We start from the raw sequence: 22,874 nt of genomic DNA, 5'->3' as shown, positions 1-22,874 counted from the left end.
ACCTCTCCCTATATCTCCTACTATTACTCTATATATCCTCTACCTATTACTCCATATAACCTCTTCCTATATCTCCTCCTATTACACCATATAACCTCTTCCTATAACTCCTTCTATTACTCCATATATTATCTCTCTATGGGGTAAATTTATCAAGCTGCGGGTTTGGAAAAGTGGAGATGTTGCCAATAACAACCAGATTCTAGCTGTCATTTTGTAGAATGTACTGAATAAATGATAACTAGCATCTGATTGGTCGCTATAGTCAACTTCTCCACTTTTGCAAACCCGCAGCTTAAAACATTTACCCCTATAACTCCATATATCTACTCTCTATAACTACTCCTATTACTGCCTATAACCTCCCATTGAAAATCTTCCTATTACCCCATATAACCTCTTTATATAACTCCTTTTATTACTTCATATAAAAGCTCCCTGTAAATGCTTATATTTCTTTATCCAATATCTCCCTCTAGCTTTTTCTGCCAATGTTCCATAAATGGTAACTGTTGCTGTAAACAATCCCACCCATTCATCAAACCATGTGTCATTATAAACCACTTTGAACAGTTTTACAACCAGTTTATTCCATTCCATCCAGCACTGTAAGATTATGAAAACTGAGGGAGAAAAGAATAAACCTCTGGCATCTTTGGCTATCTGACATCTTTCCATTTATTGTTTTGGCAAAGTTATCAAGCGGTCTGTGTAATCCTCTCTTCTGTGACATCCCGAGATTTACTGTAATCTGCTCAGAATGGAGGTCTCCTGTGTTTGGTCCCTCATTGTCCTATCGATTTTCAGAATCTGCAAAGTGCATGGTAAGTTCTGCTCTGAAACTACAGACATTTCTGCTAACTGTTCAACTGTGATCTGAATGTTTATCTTATGTTCTTCAATGTTTGAGTCATGAAATGAAAATTATTTGACAGTTCTCCTTAGCTTCGGGAATAAATGTTCTTTATAATGATAATTTTGTTATGAAAGTATTAAGGAAATTGAAGTGACAGACAATAGAATGGACAAAGATATTTCTTAACGACTTAATAACTTACGTTACAGTGCACACACTAACAGCAGAGTTCTTTCACCGGCATCAGGGTGTAATTACTTTACCACTGAGCACATAGGCATGTCTTTTATTTCTCTAGAAAGCTTTCTATTAAATAATTGACAATAAATCCTTGTTCTCGTGTAACAGGTGAGTGAAATAATATTTAATAAAAACAAATAGAAACCTTTCTGACAATAGGAGGAAGGGAATGACTTAGTGCTGACTGTAAACCAATGACACAAAGAAACTTGGGGGAAAGCCCTGGTTTGAGTCTCTGAACTGACTCTATGTAGCTCCGGACTAGTCGTACAGACTTATTACATAAGGAAAAGCAGTGTGCAAACATCTTTGTTCATCAGCGTGTATTTCAACAACAGGGTCATTGTGAGCTCTAGAAGTTTACTCAATATCTTCATCACTTAAATCCCGTCTGGTGCATTAACTTGGCATATTCAGGCCTTATATAAATTGACCATAACGTTGATTGCATTGCTATATACAACATTCTTCAGACTATTTCATGACTTTTCAGTGACAAAACTAATTGCTGTGTTCACAAAGTCTATTTTTGGTGCCTGGAAATGTTTTACCACAATTCCCAATTCAGCAGCACAGGGGGAAAAAAAGAGATATTTTGTTCACATTGTCTTATTAAATTCCTCATTGTGCCACTGGTACCAAAAATATAGATTCTGTATAGAGCAGTGTGAGGTGCTGGGCACTGTATAGAAAAGTATGGAGCTGCACCTATACCAGACCTTGGTCCTATTCTCTCAAGGTTAACATAATGTGCTTACTACCAACATCACTAACACACCTGTTTAATAGGAAACTAACATATAAGACACTAAAGTAAAATACATCTTGTTCAGTTGTCTCTACAATCATATATGTTTCTGAAGAATGCATGTAATCTAATATACCAAAGAAGATGTGACATTTGTATCGGGATATACTGTATGACATTTACCATTGGCTGCATTGAAATCGTTTTTGTTTTGTTTTTTACTATTATTATTTTGTAGGCTTTTGATAGGGGAAGTAGACACAATTCATAAATAAAACCAAATTTCCATATTTCATCCCATGGCTACTTTAACCTACAAAATCCAAGAAAGTGATTCTAATATTTATTTCTCTATTACTCCTGTTCATAGGAATACATGATACTTATCTATCCTTTATACAAGAAGTGAAGGTGTCAGAGAGGCAGAGATAGAGTAGTTGTGTTATTTTTTTTTTTTATATATTTTTGTTTATTCTTTTAAATATGGGACACCTTCACTAGTCACTAGAAACTCAAATAGGCCCCTGATCATTTTAGTACTAATTCAGTGAATCTACTACTAATGCTTTCCATGGGAAAGCGGATTGAGGCCTGCCTAGCGGGAAGGAATCTCTAATGAGGTCAAAGTGACGGTGCTCTCTGCTGATGCCATTAGACACTGTTTGTACACATAATGCTGGATTCCCAAGTGGTCATTGACACACAAGCTTGATCCCCACATCTCCATTATGATGATTCTAAATTTCCTAATGCATTAAGGAATTAAAGAGGTTGTACGATTTTTGGGTGGTTATACATACCCTCATGCAGTTTTTATTAAATGTATTGCTTTCTCTTTCTGTTTTCCTTCTGGGGTTTTGAGGCATGTCTTTATACGAGCAGGAAGAGTTGTTTATGCTGTTGCCCCGGGTTACGATGCAACTATGCTAATCTCTATACTGCGGATACCGTTCTATACAGACAGCAGCTCTGTTTTAGAAAATGATGCCTGCCCATATATAGACATGGCACAAAAAGCACACAAAGAGGTTGAAAAGAGCCGTGCATTTAGAAAGAGTTAAAGAAGATCATGCACAAGTCAATATACTAATTATCTGAAGGCGAAAAACATAGAATTTGACTGCAGATAAGAACCACTTGGTCCATCTAGTCTGCCCATATTCTGACCTATGGTAACCTCAAACCCTGTTTGATCCTTAGTTTCTTGGAAGGATATCCTTATGTCCATCCCAAGCATGTTTACATTACCTTATTAACCTCTACCACCTCTGATGGGAGGCTACTCCACTTATCCACTACCCTTTCTGTTATATACCTCCTCAAATTTCCTCTGAACCTACTTCCCTCCAGTGTCAGTGCATGTCCTCATGTTCTAATACTTCTCTTCCTTTGTAGAATGTTTCCCTCCTGTACCTTGTTAAAACTAGGGATGTGCACCGGCCACTTTTGGTGTCTCGTGTTTTGTGCTTTGGGTTCGGATTTGCTTGATGTTTTGGGTTCGGATTTGTTTCGCAAAACACCTGTCGAAAGGTTTTGGTTCGGATTTAAGGTTTTGGATTCGGATTTATTTTGAAAAAAGCATAAAAATTTCCAAAATCAAGTTTTTGGCCTTATTTTCACTCCTACGCTATTATTAACCTCAATAACATTCAACAACAATCATTTCCACTAATTTCCAGTCTATTCTGAACACCCTCACACCTCACAATATTGTTTTTAGTCCAAAACGTTTCACCGAGGTAGCTTTCTGGACTGCATAGTGGAGTGGTCCCGGTACCCAATTTGGTACCGGGGCCACAATATATCACCCTCAACTGGTCTCAATTCCACCAAAAAAGTATCTGGACTGCGTAGTGGAGTGGTCCCAACAATATAATAAAAAATCCCTCAACTGGTCTGAATTCCACCAAACAAGTATCTGGACTGCGTAGTGGAGTGGCCCCGGTACCCAATTTGGTACCGGGGCCACAGTATAATAATAAAACCCTCAACTGGTCTGAATTCCAGTGCACAGATGGCGGACACCAGATGGACGTCTAAAACCAACATAGCAGTTAAGGGCGCAGTTCCTCTTTTTTGTGACTGCACAAACAATTAACGTAGTAATAGAAATTACAGTTTTGTTTTTTTTTAAATATAGAAAGAAAGAAGGTAGTAATAGAAATGGCAGTTATTTTTTTTTTTTAAATAGAGAAAGAAAGAAGGTAGTAATAGAAATGACAGCTATTCGAATCCCCAGGAGAGTCTAAGCGGGGAGAGCCACAGAGAGATTATCTCCCTCAGTTTCTCTAACAGGTTGTCAGTGTTGTGCCTCTTCTTAAAACCTGTGATACATAACTACACACACTCGGCAAAGCTTTTACAAATTATCTGCGGTACAGGAGAGTACCACTGGACTGTACTTTAATAGCAGTACCTATTATTTTTGGGTACAGCAACAGTGAATGATCGTAGTTAGACTTTTAAATAGCAGTACAAGCTAGATTTTTTAAAATTTTGTACTATTTTTTTCCAATTATTTTTGGAAAATTTTTTATTATTTTTTTTTTAATTTTTTTTTAAATAAATTTTTTATAATTTTTTTTTATAAATTTAAATTTGTTTTTTTAGAACTTCTGGATAACTTGGAAATAACAATGCCCTTAGCAGAACAGACCACAGGACACAGGAAATACAGAAAGAAAGAAGGTAGCAATAGAAATGGCAGTTCCTCTTTTTTGGAACTGCACAAACAGTAATGAAAATGAAGGTGGAGCTGGTGGCATGTCACGGTCCTCTTCAGAGGACAATCTCCTGACCAGCAGGTCTTTGCACCGCTGTAGACTTGTGTCCGCCGGAAACAGAGACACAACATACGCTTTAAACCGAGGATCGATAACGGTGGCCAGAATGTATTCCTCTGACTTTAAAAGACTGACCACCCTCGGATCCTGGCAAAGCGTACGAAGGGCTTCATCCACAAGAGCTACAAGCATGTAGCTCTTGTGGATGAAGCCCTTCGTACGCTTTGCCAGGATCCGAGGGTGGTCAGTCTTTTAAAGTCAGAGGAATACATTCTGGCCACCGTTCTCAATCCTCGGTTTAAAGTGTATGTGGAATCGCAATGGTGTACCAGCTCCTCCCTCACTTTCTCCAGCTGCTTCTGCAAAAGCCTGATCAGGGGAATCACCTGACTCAAGCTGGCAGTGTCGGAACTGACTTCTCGTGTGGCAAGTTCAAATGGCTGCAGAACCTTGCACAACACGGAAATCATTCTCCAGTGCGCTTGACTCAGGCGCATCCCCACTCCTTTTCCTATGTCGTTGGTGGCTGTGTAGGCTTGAATGGCCTTTTGATGCTCCTCCATCCTCTGCAGCATATAGAGGGTGGAGTACTAGCACGTCACTACCTCTTGTTAATTTAGATTGCAAGGCTTGTAAATACTTTGAAGATAAAAAAAGCAGGCTGCACAGACTTTGGAGCTAGAAAGTTAAATTAAATGGACCACGTTACTTTGGTGGCTATCTATGCCCCCCCTTCCCCCTGCCCTACACTTGTAGTTGAATATAAAAAAAGCAGCCTGCATAGACTGTAGAACTAGAAATTCAAATATACAAAGAAATGGACAAAGGCAGTTTGGTATCTGTCTGCATCAGATCCCCTCTCCACTAGGAGTAAAATAGAAAACTATTCAGCCGTTATATAATCTAGAATATAAATAGAAATTGAGAAAGGCAATTTGGTATCTGTCTGCATCATAATCATCAACATCCTCCTCAGCGCCAGCTACATCAATATCCTCCTCCCGGTGTACAACATTCACACCTTCATTAGCCAAATCTGTAACTGGACTGTGGGTGATCCTTCCAGCATATGCAGAGGGCGTGCTGCAAATGGTGGAAGGAGACACCTCTTCCCGTACAGTGATGGGAAGGTCAGGCTTCGCAACCACCAACACCCTTGGACTCGCCTTGGGGATTTGTGATAATTTCTCTTTAGAAGACAGAGTTGTTTGCTGTGTTGTTGCTGACAGCATAACTCTCTTAAATTTTTTGTAGGGGGGGGGAGGAGGGCTTAGTTCCTTGGGTGAAGCTGAACCACTAGTCATGAACACGGGCCAGGGCCTAATACGTTCCTTGCCACTGCGTGTCGTAAATGGCATATTGGCAACTTTCACCTCAGATGATTTTAAGTTTCTCTTTTTGCTACTTTTACTGAACTTGGGCTTTTTGGATTTTACATGCCCTGTACTAGGAGATTGGGCATCGGGCTTGCCAGACGACGTTGATGGCATTTCATCGTCTATGTCATGACTAGTGGCAGCAGCTTCAGCATTAGGAGGAAGTGGGTCTTGATCTTTCCCTACTTTATCCTCCAAATTTTTGTTCTGCATTATATGTAGCACAAGAGAGTGTACCCCGAAGCCACACACACTCGGCAAAGCCTTTAAAAATTATATGCGGCACAGGAAAGTACCACTGGACTGGAGTTACACAGCAGTACCACTGGACTTATACTGCAGAATGAGTGAACTTTGTAATATTGCAGTACCACTGGACTTATACTGCAGAATGAGTGAACTTTGTAATATTGCAGTACCACTGGACTTATACTGCAGAATGAGTGAACTTTGTAATATTGCAGTACCACTGGACTTATACTGCAGAATGAGTGAACTTTGTAATATTGCAGTACCACTGGACTTATACTGCAGAATGAGTGAACTTTGTAATATTGCAGTACCAATGGACTTATACTGCAGAATGAGTGAGCAGCACCACTGAACTCAGAAGGACAGAGCACAGGACACAGCACCACTGGACTGATCACAGAACTGAACAGCACGAGATATAGTAGGTACAGAGGACCACCTAACACACCCTCCCTCTAACCTGATCAATGCCCGAGTGAAGATGGCGGCGACTAGCGGGGAATTTATAGGATCCGAGTATCGCGAGATCCGACAGCGGAATTATGACTCAGAGCCTCGGTTTCAGTTTTGCAATCGGCGGGAATACCCGGATCTGTCTCGGATCGGCAACGTTCGGGTGGGCTCGGATTTCAGAAATCCGAGTGCGCTCATCTCTAGTTAAAACCCTTGATATATTTGAAAGTTTCTATCATGTCACCACGTTCCCTTCTCTGCTCCAAATTACACATATTAAGATGTTTTAGTCTTTCTGGATAAGTTTTGTGCAGTAGACCATGCACCAGTTTAGTCGCCCTTTGTACTTTGTTCCCTCCATGATAAATAACTTGGACTATTTTTTGCTCTGATGCATTCATAAAGATCTATTTACTATTTGTGGTTTTCTACTTTTGATTCAAACTTGTACCTTAACTTTTACATCCTTAGCCTGTAATAAATGTTACATGCAAGGAGCTGTTTGTCCCAGAATAGGGTTGTTGTTCTAAAAACTTTTTTTTAAAGTAATGACTCACATATTCCCAGTCAGCTTTTCCACGCATTATAGAGAATTGTGGGTAGATAGATGCAAATGATCAAAAGACAGCAATGTAAAGCCTTCACTAAGGAAATTTTGGAGGATGTTTTTGTCCTATGCATATGTTTGGCTGTTGTGGTGTCTTTCAGTATTTTGTCTACAGCCAAACATCAGTCCTTTAATTATGAATTTAGCAATTACATTCTATATTAAAAAAAAAAATCAGATTATGAACTTTATACAGAGGCGCAATTAACACCTAACAAAGTAAAGTATAACATACAGCGCTACACTTTTGCTCATACAAATATATACAATATAATAGAGTCCAGAGTTATCCAGAGTCCATACCATAAATTAATCCAGGAATTGATCAAATAATCCACCTAGATATATGTTCACTGAATTCTCAAGTTCTTCTCCCATATACTGAGAATAACTACCAGAACTTGCAGGGATAAAGTCCTGTTGGTATTGTTATCCTCAAAACAAAGAAAAAACATGTATCAGAATGAATCAAGTGGTATTCCCCTTATTCAGGCACACCTCATGTGTTCAATTCTAACTTAAAAGATTTTCATATAAAGTCAGAAAGGCCTCTCCACGTGATGTTTTATAGTGGGTCATGCAAGAAAATGTGACTATAACCATGTATTCACACCATAATATTCACTTACACGATTAATGGTGTAATTCGCCACATATCATCATAACTGGTTTGTTTGTATCGCATAGATATTTCTCCTGTGGATTTTCTCTCATACAATTTTCAAGATGGAGAGATTTCAACAAAACAGGGAAGATAAAAAGGATATATAGTGTTTTATCCTTTAATGCAAACAGCTACCAATATTGCAATGCAAAGTACAGATAATTAAAAAGGACAAAGTCCAATCCACAAACAGCGTATATAGATAGCTGCAAGTCCGCCTACCAGAGCTCCGGAGTACAATCAGCATGTGTTATATCCACGGGCATATCTCCTCTCCATGAAATGAAGGTATTAGCTCTGTAAAGGTGGGACCTGTTTTCCTACAACCAAATTGAGACTAAGGGCTAGATTTACTAAGCTGCGGGCTTGAAAAAGTGGGGATGTTGCCTATAGCAACCAATCAGATTCTAGCTTTCATTTATTTAGTACATTCTACAAAATGAAAGCTAGAATCTGATTGGTTGCCATAGGCAACATATCCACTTATTCAAACCCCCAGCTTAGTAAATCTAGCCCTAAGACCTTTTTCAAAGAGGTGGATTCAAACTCCCATATCCCTTCCACCAGTAGCGATCATGAAAGATGGATCCAAAACATTCCAAAGGGTCAGTTTACCAGAGTGCGGCGAAATTGTTTGAAACTTGAAAATTATCAAACACAAGCCAATAATCTTAAAGAAGGTTTCCTAGAAAGGGACTATGATCAGGACAACGTAGAGCAGGCATTTGATGCTATCAAAAATACAGATAGAGAAAACCTCCTTTACAAAAAGGACAAAATGTTAGAACCCCTCCAAATCCCCTTCATCACCAAATATAGTCGAGATTCCAAACAAATAGAACACATCTTTAAGAAACACTGGAAAGTGCTGTCAGGGGATGAGAAACTAAAATATATTCTCCCAGATAAACCTAGGTTTAGCTACACTAAAGCAAGCAACCTAAAAAATCACCTCCTGGGCAGCACGATCCCCGCTAGAACCACCCACCCCAGAAGCACATGGCTCAGGGAAATGGAGAAAGGATTCTATCACTGTAACAGGTGTCAAGCATGCAAAGAGGGCTGCATCAGCAACACCAAACCCGTCACCTCCTTTATATCTAATGCCACTGGGAAGGAATACAGCATTGATAATAGATTGACCTGCAGCACTGTAGGGGTTATATATCTATAGCAATGCCCCAGCGGTTTACAATACATTGGGAGAACCATTAGGAAATTATGTGTAAGGGTATTAGAGCACCAAAGAAATATCAGGAAAGGCTCCGAAAAGCATAGTGAGTCAGAACATTTTTCCACCCACCACGCAAACGATCCCTCTTTACTTAAATTTATTGGTATCAAAAAAGTTGACAAACCTTGGAGGGGGGTGATTATATAAAACTCATCTCCCAGGAAGACTCCAAATAGATTTATAAAACCTTAACACTATAAAGTCTCACTATAGATTTTGAGTTGGGCCATTTTCTATAAATTTCTCATAAATGTTATTGTAAGTAATCTTTTGGTTTGATAGCCCACCCTTTACTTCATTAATAATGGCTTTATTGTACACCCAGTGTATCAACATTAAACAACGGATGGAGGACTAAACACACTCAAATGTACTCAGAGAGCATTCAATCACCTCTGTACTATATAGTGTATGCTATTGCTACACTACTTTTCAAAGCAAGCACTCTGTTTCTTCTAAGATCAAAAAAGCGGTCTTTGAGTTGTTTATATCAGGTCAATATAGGCATTCTCATTACACTATTCCAATATGGACTTTTCTCATTGGCCATAGCAAGTGTCATTCATCTAACCGGACACAATGGATGGTCTGGAATGAGATACCCTCTCTAACATGAAGATCGGGAGTCCCACTGTCTGTACAAACGGTCAATTACAGTGGGAGCCAATAGTTAATCCTTGAGAGACCAACCAATCACAGAGCAGTATCAAGAATGGAACCTTTATAAACTCTCCACTACCTACACAGACCATCTATATCCCTAAAGACGCCTGAAGGCGAAAAGCTATTTGCACAATCTTGACATCTATTAATCCTTTGATCTGCTCTCCTATAAGAGCTAAACAAGGAACAATAACACAGACTATTCATCGCATGCGCATTCTAGACAAAGTTTGAGCCATGACCAGCCTGTCTCCGAGACAACGGTGTTCACCCCAGCGGCGGCACAGACGGAAGGGACTCCAGAGAAAGAGCGACTCCAGCAACCCTGCACTGGGTAAATTTCTGGTTTAATATGTCCCGACACCACTCCACCCACAGTGAACATGCAGATTTCATATCTACTGGGTGGATGAAAGCAACTGTGAAAGTGACCCCCACTCTGTATCTTATAAGCATTTACCTCACAATTTGAACATTTACACCCACCATATGGGATCTTGGAATACACTTACCCTCATAAGGCTGAGCTATCAAAGATTATGTTATTGAAAACTTGGACAATTTCATTTGGATATACTCTTTCTGCCTAACCCAGTGATTGCTTTGTGACTCTATCAGCATTTAACCGACACCGAGCTCTGCATGTCTATACTATAGGGTTGCGACACCCAGGTATAAGACAGTGAGACAATTGGTTGGCTCATTGCTTGTTTGAACTGTGAATTATGCATAAGATGATTTATTGCAATTTTACTTATACTTATAAATAGGTTGCAACATTTATGTTTATTTTATATGTACCAGCAATAAAATAGCGTTTTTGATTGTATCTGCTAACTTTGCAATTCAGGTTTAATATCCACTTATCACCATTGCACCAAGGGGGTTATCTTTCTTCTTCCTACACCAATGTGATAGGAGGCTGCTTTTAGGTGACCCTGCTCCTTCCACTATCTAGCTCTCAGTCTGTGGCTTCCTGTTCTTTCCATTCCCCTCCTCACATGACACTGCCCCTATCACATGGAGCCTTGTCCTCATTAACACATCACTAATCTCCTGATATACTCTATGCTGCTAGGGACCCTGCACCTTCCACTATATAACTCTCAGTCTGTGGCTTCCTGCTGCCTCCTTTCCTCTCATCATGACACTGTCCCTGTCACATGTAGACCTGTCCTCACCGACACAAACACACAAGCAGACAGGTCACTGTCCAGTCATCTGATTCCTCAATTATTGACATTGCATTTACAAATGAACAGACTTACTTAGCAACAAGCATTTCTTTATTAGTTGGCCGGCTAGTGCCATACGTGTAAGTACCTGACCTCAAATGTTCCTGGTCCATTAGTTTGGAGGACTTTTTCCAGGGGGACTTTTAGCCCCAGATATCCACCTCTGTAATGTGTAATATCCTCCCCAGATTTGTATATTGATTCCTTATTGTGTTAGTCTCAGACTAATTTCTTTCTCTTGCTCACACCCAGGGAAGATTCATATTACTAATATTGAATTAGTTGTTATTTAACTATTAAGCTTATCTATTGATTATTTTTATATCAGTGTTACTACGGTTTATACATTTTTTTTTATCCTTTATTACTAATAAACAATGTTTTTTTTTTCTAAGCTATTTATTTTATTGCTTATTATCCATGGATAACTTTTTGATACACAATTAGCAGACGATCAGGGCTACTTTGTGTTTCCTGCTAGTTTTCTTCTTCTTCTTGAGGTTTTCAATTGCCTCTTAAAAGGAGCAGTGACACTGTACCAAGTCATTTATGGTAATCTGTATAGCGGTGTTTAATTCTGAGTTCACCCGATTGTTTCTTTGTATTTTATTTGGTCACATTTATATAGAAGACTTAGGGCGAGGAAATAACTAGGACTATGATTTTCCAGCAGCAAGCTACCGATTCATTCCAATGTTATCCTGTTAATGTACAGAGGTGGAGGTGTGTTCATGTTGTACCTTTAGTTCTGCCTCCTCTCAAAGCAGTTTTCCCTAATCTTTTTCTAGTTGAGATTGTAATAGATGTGTTGGTGTTTAGGTGACAGTAGGAAGGTTTGTGTGATCCGATTGGCAACAATATGGATGTGAGTCAGATAAACTGTACCCATACATCTATCATCTTCAACAATGGCCAGATTCCCTCCCTGTAATTCCAGAGGAAGCTAAACAAATATCCACCCAACCCACCAGCCTGACAAAATGTTCCCATCTTATCAACACTCCATGTACATGAAGCAAGTTGTTATGACTGTGTGCTGTTTCTACTGATGCAACTTCAATGTTATTGTAAACGATATGATATCTAGTAACACCAGATTCCCTGACAATAGTTGTCCCTGGATACAGAATGTGGATAAAAGGTTCAGAACCCATAACTCAATGATGGCCACTCTATTGCAATATATAATGGGAAGGACTTTCTGTTGGAAGGGCAAATGGATTAACCTATTTATTTGGATAATCATAGTTTACAAACCATGGCATAGGCAAACCGAGGGGGGGGGATTCCTAGTGCCTGGAAACCCCCCTCCAAGCCTGGGACACTGTATAATTGAGTTGGCTGGACACTGCTGCCGCTTCACACAGCTCTGCTTGAAAAGGGAGAGCTGCGTGCACATAACAGTAGTGCACGCAGCATTGCCCATGCATATTATGGGGATAGGAAGAGTTGGAGAGTAGCCAAGCACTGTCTAATATTATAGCCACGCCCCCATACATGCTGGTTACGCCCACTGGTGGCATGGTGTGGAAACCCCCCTCTACAAATCCTGCGTTTGACCCTGCATGGTCAAGATAAGAGATGTAACATGGATGGTCGGATAATTTACTGATTTTTTTATTTTATTAGTGGAGCTTTTTGGCTTGGGGACTGGACACCTGTAATCTCCCCTAGACAAACCAGTGTACCTGGTAGACAAAATGAAAAATATAATGGTATCTAAAGCATGGGTCTCCCGTTTATCATAAACAACAAAAGGCACATCTCACAGACACAGGTAACCCATAGCTCTCCAGTTGTTGTGAAAATATTTATATCTAAACTGCTATAGATAATGATTAAAAGTGCAAATATAGGACAAAAAGGTCAAATGTCAAAGCACAGCTTATCAGGTGAGCTTGCTGTGACTGGCTGGTCAAGTATAATCTGTTAAGTAGTGCCTTAGAATAATATTATGCACTTTTCAAATGTACAATAGTGCAACAAGACTATACAAGCTGACGGCATTTCTGTCCTTAGGGCTAGACGGATGTTTTAATAAGGCTGGTTATTTTTTTTACTTTTGTAAAAAATATTCTTCTGCTATTATTTCTGCTAACATGTCCTGGCACTGCTACGGCAATGAAACTTGTTTGGGGAAAATGTCAGTCAGTGCCCTCAGGTCTCTGACACACACTAGCAGTCAGAAAGAAATGGAAAGTGCCAAGTACAACAACAATTTAACGGCAAAAGAATATGCAAGGTACTGTACAGTAGAACTTCCAGGTATTCTTTTCCATGTGGAATGTTCAAACGAGTACTACATTGTAAAACTGGATGTGCTGTGGGTTATACATTTGTTTGGGTGTGTTCTGTGCTTTGGAAATTATGGAAAATTGATGAAAGAGAAAAAGAACACAGGAAACTGTACTCTATTGTTCTGCGGGGTGGGTGCATACAGATGAAGTATGAATTAGTTAATGGCTAAATGTGCTTATAAACAATAATAATGCCAGTTTTCCTACAATTTTGTTCTCCATATATTGTCTCCTGAAAAAAATCTCCCCAAAATCTTCAGTCATATTGTTAAGGATATTGTAAGTGTAACAAAAGACTCATATTTCTGAACAGAAACCAGTTTACAGTCGTATGACATGGCTGCCTGTAATGTCACTTCCTCTGCAATCTTAATAGTACATAACGCAAGTCATGAGTGTCAATATCCTGACATCTTGTCTCGCAAAACATCCGAACTGCTTATATTCATCCCCATATATTGGCATTCACTCTAAGCGGAGACATGTTGGGGTTTTCAGCACTAAGGGGTAGATTTCTCTAACCTTCTAAAAAGAAAAGTGTATAGGTTGCCCATAAAATCAGATTATAGCCATCATTTATCTTGTACATTCCAGAAAATTACAGGAAGATTCTAACTGGTTGCTATGGGCAACACCTCCACTTATACTTTTTAGAAGGTTTAAGAAATCTACCCATAAAGTGTTTTTTTTTCTCACTAAGGGCTAAATTTACTAAGCTGCGGGTTTGAAAAAGTGGGGATGTTGCCTATAGCAACCAATCAGATTCTAGCTGTCATTTTGTAGAAGGTACTTAATAAATGAAAGCTAGAATCTGATTGGTTGCTATAGGCAACATCCCCACTTTTTCAAACCCGCAGCTTAGTAAATCTTGCCCTAAGTGTCAGGAAGTGCACAGCTGAACAAATATGGAACAACCTCTGATGTGACTGCTCCTCTTATTTCACTGTCCTGGACATTGCAACTTGGTAACTATACCTTAATGTTTTCTGCTTTTATTTCTCAACTTCACTCTCACCTTCCAGCTGCTCAACTCCTGCTCTCTTTCACTTACCTCTGCTATCGCAAACTCTCACACCTCTCCATTTTCACCCCTTCACTCCTGCCCCTGTCTCTTCACTGCTCTCCTGCCCCTAATCCCCCCTCCCACACTATTTTCCCTTTCCCTTGGTATTTACCGCTCTTACCTCTAACATTATTGTACGGCATTGTCTTTGCCATTGTACCACAACATTGCTGTGCCAAAATATTGCCTTGCTGTTGTTTTACCACTTTGATTACACTGCCACTATCATGCTTCCCTTGCCACCATCCGGGGTTCTACACTACTTGGGCCCAGACACCATCCTGGACCTTGTCCAAATAGGCCCATGCACCATCCTGGTTTCAGGATGGCCTGAAATATGCCTATTCGCTCCTTTTGCCTATCATTCATCATTTATTTATATAGCGTCTCTGCCCCATTGGAGCTTACAGTCTATATTCCCTAACATATACACACACAGACAGACTTGGGTCAATTTTTGATAGCAGCCAATTAACCTACTAGTATGTTTTTTGGAGTGTGGGGGGAAACCGGAGCACCCAGAGGAAACCCACACAAACACGGGTAGAGCAAACTCCACACATATAACGCCATGGTCAATAATCAAACTCATGACCCCAGTGCTTGGAGGCAGAAATGCTAACCACTAAGCCACTGTGCTGTCCAGCCTTATCCCCTCCCTTTAGAATGTAAGCGCTCTCAGGCAGGGTCCTCTACTCAATGTCTCTTCTCTGCATCCTCTGTCCCATGTCTACCAACTCTCCATCCATCCTCCTTGCAGTAACTGTTTGGGCTTATGCTAGTTCTTCATATGCCATGCGATTTGTTCTGTAAATTGTATCCAGGTATTTATTATCCTGCTTATCTGTACTCAATTGTTTTTTTATCTGTATGTATTTACGTAATATTGTTGTATGTTCTAACCTGATATGTACAACTTGCGGATGCATTGTGACGCCTTATAAATAAAAGATGACTATAATAATAATAATAATAATAGTCTAATCTTATTGGTAATGGTGGGAAACTAGGTGCAGCCATCCTCATTGCCCTATGTGCTTGGCACTGCAGGCCTGGCAGGTGCACTTGACCTACATCAATGTCTTGCTGTTCTGAATAACCATATCAGTAGAACTTGCTCAATGATGTTTGTTTGTTTGGGGGATGTATAGGCAGCTTTACAGGACAATTCACACCCGCTGAGCTACAGAAATGGGACTATTATATTGTGACAGACCTCTGGAACACGTCATTCAATTCCCATTGTTTATTGCACATGTTTAAAACTAAACTCCTTCTCTTCCCCCAGCTCTCCTTCCAATTCCCATCTTAAACTTGGAGGACAGGATAAAACTTAATGAAGAAACCAAGATCAGCTGCTCGTTACCTGCCAGTGAATGTTCGTGTGTGGAGGTGGAATTAAAGATTGTCTCACAGGAAAAACTGAAAAACTGTGTCTCCTACAAGGGAAACTTCCCTAATATCACTTGTACACTGGATGTCACCAAAGAAATGCAGGAGACGGAGTTATCATGTGAGGCGCACTTCAGGACCAAAAGTAGGCCTCGAAAGCTGAATATTCAGAGTAAGTATGAAACAAACGCCATTCATATCTATAGATACAGTGGGCCTGATTCATTAAGGAAAGTAAAGCAAAAAAAAAATAGTAACTTTGAACCTTTGGCAAAACCATGTTGCGGTGCAAGTGAGTTTATTATATTGCACATAAGTTAAATACTGTCTGTATTTTCATGTAGCACATAAATACTTGATAGTTTTATATTTACACTGAAATCCAAAGTTGATCTAGGACATTCCTTATCTCAACTATTCATCAGCCATCACATTTTAAATTTATCTTCGCCTCCAATGCAACTTGGTTTTGCCAAGGTTTAAAGTTACTCATTTTTTTTGCATTACTTTCCTTAATGAATCAGGCCCAGTGTATATATTCTGATTAAAGGAATATATACAAGTGACAGGGATAGATGTAAAATATATCCTTATGAAGTTATCCTTCTTTACAATGCTTCCCCTTCGCTGCCTCCCCCCCATATAATGCCCACTTCACTTTACCAGGTACATTTTCTGCACTATGAATTCTATTATATGTCCCTATCATTGTAACACCTGCTTCATCAGTATTTGCCTAGTAGTCTAATGAGGGAACACTAAATTTACTAAGTAGTCATGACTGCTAGCTAAAGAGTAGTGACCTCACCCCTGTAAAATATATACTTATATTTGGATAGTCACTTGTGTCCTATCACTAATTTTGAAGGCAGTGATAGAATGTGTAACTGTTAGCAAAGGTAAAAACTTAACCGGATAGGAGGATCACTACATACAAACAACTGCCTCAGCTTTTCATTTTCTTGTAACGAATAAATAACGTTGCCATTACTGTAAAATAATAAGGAATAAAAGTCGCCTCAATATTCCATCACACGCTGCCAGCAGTCCCGTGTCTTGATATGGTCCAGGAACTCACCTAGTGTTGTTATATTATATGGTAGTAGATGGCATATTTCTACAATACAACACTTTGCTATATCTCTGTCGGCTACATTAGTGAATATAAACGTACCATGTATCTACAGCAAAAGACATCTCTCCCTTAAAATTTTGAATATAAGCGGAATTAATACAATGCTGATTTAATAGCCCCTTATTCGTTTTCTATGACCACTATACCAAAGATTTTGTGTTTGAATTGTGCCTGTGGAAACCCTTTCACAAGTGTATTAATATGTGCGGTTAGAAAAAATTTTTTGGAATAGATAAGACCTTAGCATTCCAAATGCGAGATTTAATTTTGCATGGCGAGATTATAGAAATCTGATAGAGGGATGGAGAGGCGGCAAATTTTTAGGAACATTAAATGCTTTGTTTTAGAAAGGCATAGGGGCCTATTACTTACAAGGCGCCCGTTTGCGATGAAATGTAAGGTTATATGGCGAATAAAAAAATCCCCCATTGCTACAATTTAACATGAACATTTTGCAGAGGCAGAGGCGTGATATTCAGCTGTCCCAGCAATACTGGTCCAGAGGGTAAAAGTTAGCTTATCAATGCCCAGGATTGCTCTCTCCAGCTGTGTGCATTCGTGAGCCAGGACTGAACCTAGCCCAAAAAAATGGCGGCCTCCACTGTGTGTAGATGATACTTTAAGGCTTCTTCACTATTCTCTCCCATAATCCCCTTCTCTCAATCCACTATATTTGTCTCAGGTATTCTACCATCAGATTAATACTTTGTATGCACAGACTTTTTGCCTGGACCTGTGTTCGGTTTGACCGAAGCTTCATTCAACTCCTGATTCTTTGATCCCTATAAAGAAAAGTGTTGACATTCAGAGTCACCACTGGAAGGACATAGATGTAGCATATCTTAATGTCTTCCATCCATATTTCCAACCAGTATTGGTTAAGCAGTTTGTGAATAATCAGCTGGGCTTAGATATCATCATATTATCCATAATTACATTAGATTCAGAAAGAAATTGCCGTAAGAACCTACATTCCACACAGTGTGTTATTTTCGGTGATATTCAATATGTATATCACGTATGGATCAACTTGACCACAAATTTATTGATCGAACCATGTTTCTGATTTCTTCTCACTTTCTTCCAGCTGAGCCTAAGTTCACAGACTGTCCTGAGAATGTGGTTTGGATAGAGGGACAGGAAAACAGTTTTCACTGCAAGGCTAGCGGATACCCACCACCAACAGTGACCTGCAGTAAAGATGACACTGCGTATAACACATCGCAGAAATTGACAACATCAAAAAATATGACTGGAAACTACAAATGTGCAGCTGAAAATTTTGATAAGATTTCAAAGACAGTAACAGTGTCTGTGCAGTGTAAGTATCTGTATGTGGGAACTCTGGTAATGATGGGGGGCAGTAACAGTGTCTAGGCAGTGTAAGTATCTGTATGTGGGAACTCAGATAATGATGGGGGGTAGTAACAGTGTCTAGGCAGTGTAAGTATCTGTATGTGGGAACTCCGATAATGATGGGGGGCAGTAACAGTGCCGGTGCAGTGTAAGTATCTGTATGTGGGAACTCGGGTAATGATGGGGACAGTAACAGTCTCTATGCAGTGTAAGTATCTGTATGTGGGAACTCTGGTAATGATGGGGGGCAGTAACAGTGTCTAGGCAGTGTAAGTATCTGTATGTGGGAACTCAGATAATGATGGGGGGTAGTGACAGTGTCTAGGCAGTGTAAGTATCTGTATGTGGGAACTCGGGTAATGATGGGGACAGTAACAGTCTCTATGCAGTGTAAGTATCTGTATGTGGGAACTCTGGTAATGATGGGGGGCAGTAACAGTGTCTAGGCAGTGTAAGTATCTGTATGTGGGAACTCTGGTAATGATGGGGGGCAGTAACAGTGTCTAGGCAGTGTAAGTATCTGTATGTGGGAACTCAGATAATGATGGGGGTCAGTGACAGTGTCGGTGCAGTGTAAGTATCTGTATGTGGGAACTCAGATAATGATGGGGGTCAGTGACAGTGTCGGTGCAGTGTAAGTATCTGTATGTGGGAACTCAGGTAAGGATGGGCGTCAGTGACAGTGTAAGTATCTGTATGTGGGAACTCTCACCAATTCCTAATGTTTATTTAACTCTAATATAAGAGAAGCAGAAACACACACAGCATCATTTCACAATGCAGGATTCTTGTGGGCTTAAGCAATAGTCATGAGAGTGTGACCTATCGATTCGATAGGACCTAATAACATTAATGAGGCCCCTAGCATAGGCAAACCGAGGGGGTGTGGGGGGGGTTCCTAGTGCCTGGAAACCCCCTTCCAAGCACGGGCCACTGTATAATTGAGGTGGCTGAACCCTGCCCCCGCTTCACACAACTCTGCTTGAAAAGGGAGAGCCGTGTGCACCTAACAGTAGTGCACATAGCATTGCCCATGTATATTATGGGGATAGGAAGCGTGGGAGAGCAGCCAAGAACTGTCTAAAATTATAGCCACATCCCCATGCATGCTGGTCACACCCACTTGCGGCGTGGTGTGGAAACCCCCCTCTACAAATACTTCATTTGCCCCTGCTTGGTAACTAATGTCATTTTATATTAATGAGTCACTAGTTCCTGGAGAAGCGATTGTCTGCATTCTTATAAGAATTGGCTCAGCCCACAAAATGGCTTCTTACACTATGTGTAGACATCTGGTACCGTTTAATGCTTTTAACAGTAACCTGGCACTAGACTGCCAAGAGTTTGTGAGGCTCAGAGAACCTACTGGCGAATGGCCAATGTTTGTCTTTATGGTAATATTTTCTTATTCTTCTGTTACTTTCAGATGAGCCCAAAATACCCAATATTATAGTTCAGCCGTCGCCATCTGTATTGGAAGGTGCAAATCTGACTCTGACTTGTGAGGCAGAGGCCGTCCCCCCTCCTACGTACAGCTGGCACACCCCACCAGGCCACATCTCTTTCTTATACGACAACCGGTCTGTACAAATCAGGGACGCAAAGAGCGCCCATGAGGGGTTTTACATCTGCCTAGCGCAAAACAAACTTGGAATTCAGATGAGGAAACAGAAAATTACTGTAATCAGTGAAGCCATAGGTAAGTCTTTGTTTTCTTATAGGCTTAATGTTTATCCGTCTCTTACACACAGTGGAGGTAGCCATTTTCTGGGCTGTCCCAAACTTCATGCATTGCAGCTTATCAAACCACCGAGAGCTAATGACAGTATTGAGGCACCCTATGCCTTTATCTATGAATTCACTAGGACCTGTTGGACTTCACAAAGACATGAAGACTGACATGAACTGCTAGGCTGAATATTAGTCCACACAACACAATGGCTGCCTCTTCCGTCTTTAGACATCAGACCCTTTCATTCTGTGGCCTCAATCACCATGCAGCTTATTAGATTTCTAAAACCCTGTGACATAATCGAAGCACTGCATAATATTCATGAGGCCAGGTTTAATAGTCATCTGGCACTTGTGCCTAGTGAATAGGCTATATTCTAATGAATATTAATTAATCCTACAATATGGCTGCCTTCTATCAGTGGAAGCATCAAATTCACTTTTGGTCAGGATGGGCAGTAATTGTCAGTAAATTAACTGGCAGTCGTTAACTATAAAGTTTTTGACTGCTATTGACATACCTGACAAAATTCAACATTCCCAACTGCAAAATCAGGACAATTTAGTCCACACTACCATCTATTTCCAGAATTTGGGACTGTCCCAAAGAAATCTGGACTGTTGGCTGCTATGCAGTAGACGAAAAATACCAATGGCAAAATAACAATGTAAAGACACAAGGGGGTATATTTACTAAACTGCGGGTTTGAAAAAGTGGAGATGTTGCCTATAGCAACCAATCAGATTCTAGTTGTCATTTTGTAGAATGTACTAAATAAATGAGAACTAGAATCTGATTGGTTCTTATAGGCAACATCTACACTTTTTTTAAACCAGCACTTTAGTATATGTACCCCAAGTAATGCATCCACAGTAAGCCTCACAGCAACAGATTTAGAGTCTGGATAGTGTTGTAAACTGCATCCTTCAAACTCCTGAGCCCACTTCTCTTGTGAATGTTTTGACTATTTAAACTTCACAATTCTACTTAATAATTTTACATTTTTTTTTGTAGCAGGGAGATATTCTTCTGACATTGTTGTTGCCCAACTGATCTCACATAGATTTTAATAGCTAGAAATCCATGTGGTAAGATGATGTTCTCAGTGTTACAAGGAATGGATACTGGCATTCAAAACCAGCTCTCCAGGAAGCCTCCCATGGTCAGTAAACTTAGTCCCTGAACCTCTCCTTCTCCAAATAAAAAGTACTGAGAAGTGTTAAAAAAAAATATGTGAAGTCAACTGTGCATCTTACCAAGTAACCAGTATACAAATCTAGCAGCTTCTAGCTGGTCACTGCCAGGGCTTGGCAGATAGTGGCAATCATGCTTGCATTTCCTGACATATGCAACTGAGCTCCTATGGGGTCATACACTAATTAGCCCCATAGACCCCAAATATAAAATGTATTAAAAGAATGGAAAAAGCCTCTTCCTCCATCCGCACCCCCATTGCCGGCACATCACTTGCATCATGCATATATTGCATAGTTCTGGCACTGATTGGAAAATTCCCAAAAAATGATGCCACCTTTAGTTACAGTGATAGCAGATAAGAGACAGAGGTCTAATATAAAGGGGTTATAGTGGTTAAAAACCAGATGGCTTGTCGTGAAGAGACGATAGGTTGAATAAATGGTAGTTGATAAAAGGCCGCAGAAGATCTGGAGAATCTTCAGAGCAAGTACATAAAGAAAATAATTAAACAAAACTTTTGACAGTTATTATTGTGTGAATCAAAACAAATAAATTCATGTTGAGAGGAAAAAGTTTCAGAGCAGGAACGTCTACAGTCCATATTATTACTTTGTGCAGTGACTTTTTTTTTTATTCTTCTGACCATAACTTTTATAACAAACTTTCCATCATGCAAAATCTGAATCTTGAATCTTGATATTTTAGTTCCAGAAACGGAACTCGGCGAATTTTCAGACAAGAACAGAGGAGAGAAGATGGGACCTGTTCACACCAAAGTCTTGGCTATCTTGATATCTTCGAGTTTCTTTTATTATCTGTGTTAGTTGTGTATGGCTTTAGTTAGGTTACGAATGTAAACGCTCACAGCAAAGTGCACTATTAAAATTCCCTGTATGTAAAAGTTTTAATTAAAACACTACTCAAAAATACATGGTTATAGCATCTTTTATCTTCAGCTTAAAATAAAGTATAACAAACTGTGAAATGTTTTTCCCTGGAGAAATAGGTCCATTTGTAAAAATTTCCCTTCTGTGTTTATCACGGAGATTTAAATTAAAATGAGCACACGAGTCGATGCTAAACTCACTTACGTACATTCTACTTTTGAGAGGTTGAAAAATTAACCCAAAAAGTAAATATCTGAGATATAAACTTTGAGGATAAAACTATATTGTTCACTGTAAACCTGTCGTATAGCGTACATACGAGTGTTATGTTCCAATTTGTGTTTGCTCTGTTAGAAATCCACCTCCCCATTACAACCAGCTGCATAGAACTGAAAGTGCATAGTGGACTTGTTTTAGTTAGGTATAAATATTCCAGTTATTTAACGTACACTGTTTACATCAGTTATATACAGCTTTCATATTATATTTACTTGCTCTGCAAAAGTTCTACATGGAGGGGAATAAGTTATTTTCTTTTTATCAATAGTTAAAAGTTAGTGGGTCAAGTGATCAGCCTCCTAGTTGGGTCAACACCAGTTAAGACTGAACCCTGGGATAAATGAAGAACGCAGCCTGAATGAGATTTTCATACATTCATTCATTTACATACACACAAACGTTTGCTGAAAAAAATGGGGCTCCGT

General features: G+C 39.7%; 1 protein-coding gene across 1 annotated transcript; it reads left to right on the top strand.

The window, feature by feature from the left end:
- The first annotated feature begins 550 nt into the window (after positions 1 to 550).
- LOC142151318 (intercellular adhesion molecule 5-like) lies at positions 551 to 22,212 on the top strand. Its single transcript, XM_075206843.1, has 5 exons — positions 551 to 824; positions 15,760 to 16,035; positions 18,086 to 18,319; positions 19,781 to 20,053; positions 21,989 to 22,212. The coding sequence occupies exons 1-5, from the start codon at positions 761 to 763 to the stop codon at positions 22,105 to 22,107; spliced, it is 966 nt and encodes a 321-aa protein (XP_075062944.1). The 5' UTR covers positions 551 to 760; the 3' UTR covers positions 22,108 to 22,212.
- Positions 22,213 to 22,874: the final 662 nt, after the last annotated feature.

The sequence above is a fragment of the Mixophyes fleayi genome, chromosome 4, assembly GCF_038048845.1.
Source record: "Mixophyes fleayi isolate aMixFle1 chromosome 4, aMixFle1.hap1, whole genome shotgun sequence".
Lineage (NCBI taxonomy): Eukaryota > Metazoa > Chordata > Amphibia > Anura > Limnodynastidae > Mixophyes > Mixophyes fleayi.
The sequence above is the reverse complement of the archived record's forward strand: the minus strand, read 5'-3'. Positions and strand labels throughout refer to the sequence as shown.